General features: G+C 52.6%; 1 protein-coding gene across 1 annotated transcript in view; it reads left to right on the top strand.

The window, feature by feature from the left end:
• TTLL9 (tubulin tyrosine ligase like 9) overlaps window positions 1-3,155 on the top strand; it is a gene marked incomplete at its 5' end in the record, with an annotated part of 14,129 nt that overhangs the window by 7,869 nt on the left and 3,105 nt on the right. The window contains 2 exons of the mRNA XM_015411506.1: window positions 258-454; window positions 1,888-2,001. Coding sequence (XP_015266992.1) covers window positions 258-454; window positions 1,888-2,001 — 311 coding nt within the window. The remainder of the gene's footprint in view (window positions 1-257; window positions 455-1,887; window positions 2,002-3,155) is intronic.

Raw genomic sequence — 3,155 nt, 5'->3', positions numbered from 1 at the left:
GGGTATGTTGTAGGTATGTAGGGCTCTCTTTTGGCTCTGCTCCTGCAAAGTGCAGGGGGTTGGACTAGATGACCTGCAAGGTCCCTCCCAGCTCTAACATTCTATGATTCTATTCAAGGTAGAAGCTTTGCGTGTGCATGTACATTTCTTCAGAATCTTATCTCCAAGGTCACCCGCTGAGCATCTGTGGCACGAGCGGGGGATTAGAACTCCACCCTCTTAACTGCCAACGGCGCACCGGCTCTCTGTCCCAGCAGGGCTGCAAGTGGATGATCCAGCAGTTCCGCCTCTACCTGACGGCCAAGCACGGGGCGGAGGCGGTGGAGGGCCTCTTTGCCGAGATGGACAACATCTTCATCAAGAGCCTGCAGAGCGTCCAGAAAGTGATCATCAGCGACAAGCACTGCTTCGAGCTCTACGGCTACGACATTCTGATCGACCAGGACCTCAAGCCGTAAGGGGAGGGGAGGGGCAGGTCTGTGAGGGAGGGGGCGGTGGTCTGCCGGGGGGGAGACTGGGGGCCCTTCAGAAGGCCCCACGAATATTGGGGGCAGCCCCGCCCCCGCTTTTCAGATAGCAAAAAGTAAGGTGCACATGCTAAGGTCGCATCGGTGCATCAGCTTGCAGTTTTGTCTCAAGTATTGGGTATATTGGAGCTGCGGTGGCTCAAGTGGTTAAGACGCTGAACTGCGGGCTGTGGAAGGTCAGTAGTTCAGCAGTTCGAGACCCGAGTGCGCCGCATGACGGAGTGAGCTCCCGTCTCTAGTTCCAGCTCCTGCCAACCTAGAGATGAGCACCGCAACCCTAGAGTCGGATTTGAGTGGCTTTCGAGCAAGGGAACCTTTACTTTTACCTATTGAGTACATTGGCAGTTTTGCTTATAGAAAAGAAAGACGATTTTTAAATTCCATAAATATGTAAAATACTGCAATTCTGCTTATTTGACTTGTCCCCCATCTTCCTCCCCCAATGAGGACCCAAAGTTGCTGACGTCGTTCTCTTCTCCTCCATTTTACCCCAACAACAACCCTGTGAGGTAGGTCAGGCTGAGAGTGTGCGCCTGGCCCAAGGTCGCCCGGCGAGCTTCATTGGCACCAGTGGGGATTCGAACCTGGGTCTCACAGACCCCAGTCTGACGCTCTTACCGACTGCGCTGCCCTTATTTTTTATGCTAAGTTATAAACAATGCATCTTATGTTGCTAAAGCAGTAAAATTAGTTTAGGTTTGATAAGACGATAGGTGGCTCAAGTGGTTAAGCCGCTGAACTGCAGGCCGGAAGGTCTGTAGTTCGGCAGTTTGAGACCCAGGTGCCGCCATGACAGAGTGAGCTCCCGTCTCTGGTCCCAGCTCCTGCCAACCTATCAGTTTGAAAGCAAGAAAATGCAAGTAGATAAATAGGGACCACTTTGGTGGGAAGGTAACGGCATTCCGTGTGCCTTGGTGTTTAGTCATGCCGGCCACATGACCATGGAGACACCTTCGGACAGTGCTGTCTCTTTGGCAACGGAGACGAGCACCGCATCCCTAGAGTCGGATTTGACTGGCTTTTGAGCAAGGGGAAACCCTTTACCTTTTACCATTGTATATACTTCAATTTTCCCTGCAATTTCAATTTTCCCCCTAAATAAAAATGGGGGGGGAGTACCCCCCCATGGCTTCAAAGTTTATGGGCGAGTCTGAAGCTCTACCAGAAACACAAGTTACGCACTCATGCCATTCCTTACCAAACGCTGCATGAGCTGCGCTCTTACAGATCCGCACTGTTAGATACCCAACCTTCCTGGTCCAGCTCCCCCCTTTCCACCTGGCGGCCTGTTCCGTGGACGAATGGTGCAGCTTCTTCCTCTCCCTGCTACTTCCTGTCTCGCTGTGTGTCCCCCACCCAGGTGGCTCCTAGAAGTCAACGCTTCTCCATCCCTCACTGCCAGCAGCCCGGAGGACTACGAACTCAAGACCCACCTTCTCGAGGACACGCTGAACATAGTGGACCTGGAAGGAAGGTAAGCCCCTTACAGGCCGTGCCTGGAGCGTGCCATGGGGGCCTCCGCTCCTGTTGTCAGAACCTGTCCTTCATCCAAACAAGGGCTGAATAGCAGCAGTCTGTGACGTGAACACGTGATTGTAAGAACACAAGAGAGGCCAATGTTGGGTCAGGCCAATGGCCCCTCCAGTCCAACACTCTGTGTCACACAGTGGCCAAAAACACCAGGTGCCCTCAGGAGGTCCAGCAGTGGGGCCAGGACACCAGAAGCCCTCCCACTGTTTCACCCCCCCCCCCAAGCACCGAGAATACAGAGCATCACTCGCCCCAGACTGAGAGTCCCTATCTATACCTTGTGGCTAATAGCCCCTGACGGACCTCTGCTCCATATGCTTATCTAATTCCCTCTTGAAGCTGTCCATGCTTGTAGCCGCTGCCACCTCCTGTGGCAGTGAATTCCATGGGTTAATCACTCTTTGGGTGAAGAAGGAATTCCTTTTATCTCTTCTAAACCGACTGCCCAGCAATTTCATGGAGTGCCCACGAGTTCTTGTATTGTGAGAAAGGGAGAAAAGCACCTCTTTCTCTACCTGCTCTATCCCAGGCATCATCTTGTAAACCTCGATCATGTCACCCCTCAGCCGTTGTTCCTCCAGGCTAAAGAACCCCAAGCGCTTTAACCTGTCTTCACATGGAAAGTGTTCCAACCCTTTTATCATTCTAGTTGCCCTTTTCTGCACTGTTTCCAATGCTAGAATATCCTTTTTGAGGTGTGGTGACCAGAACCGTACACAGTACTCCAAATGAGGTTGCACCATCGATCTATACAGGGGCATTCTACTATCTAGCAGCTGCGGTGGCTCAACTGGTTAAGACGCTAAACTGCAGGCGGTGGAAGGTTGGTAGTTCAGCAGTTCAAGACCCGAGTTGCCGCATGACGGAGTGAGCTCCCGTCTCTAGTTCCAGCTCCTGCCAACCTAGCAGTTCGAAAGCAAGAAATTGCAAGTAGATAAATAGGTACCACTTCGGTGGGAAGGTAACAGCGTTCCGTGCGCCTTGGTGTTTAGTCATGCCGGCCACATGACCACGGAAACGTCTTCGGACAGCGCTGGCTCTTCGGCTTTGAAACGGAGATGAGCACCGCAACCCTAGAGTCGGATTCGACTGGCTTTC

This window comes from Gekko japonicus, unplaced genomic scaffold, assembly GCF_001447785.1.
Source record: "Gekko japonicus isolate JY-2015 unplaced genomic scaffold, Gekko_japonicus_V1.1 scaffold6083, whole genome shotgun sequence".
In the NCBI taxonomy this organism is placed as follows: Eukaryota; Metazoa; Chordata; class Lepidosauria; order Squamata; family Gekkonidae; genus Gekko; species Gekko japonicus.
Note: the sequence above shows the minus strand (reverse complement) of the source record. Positions and strands in the feature narration are given on the sequence as shown.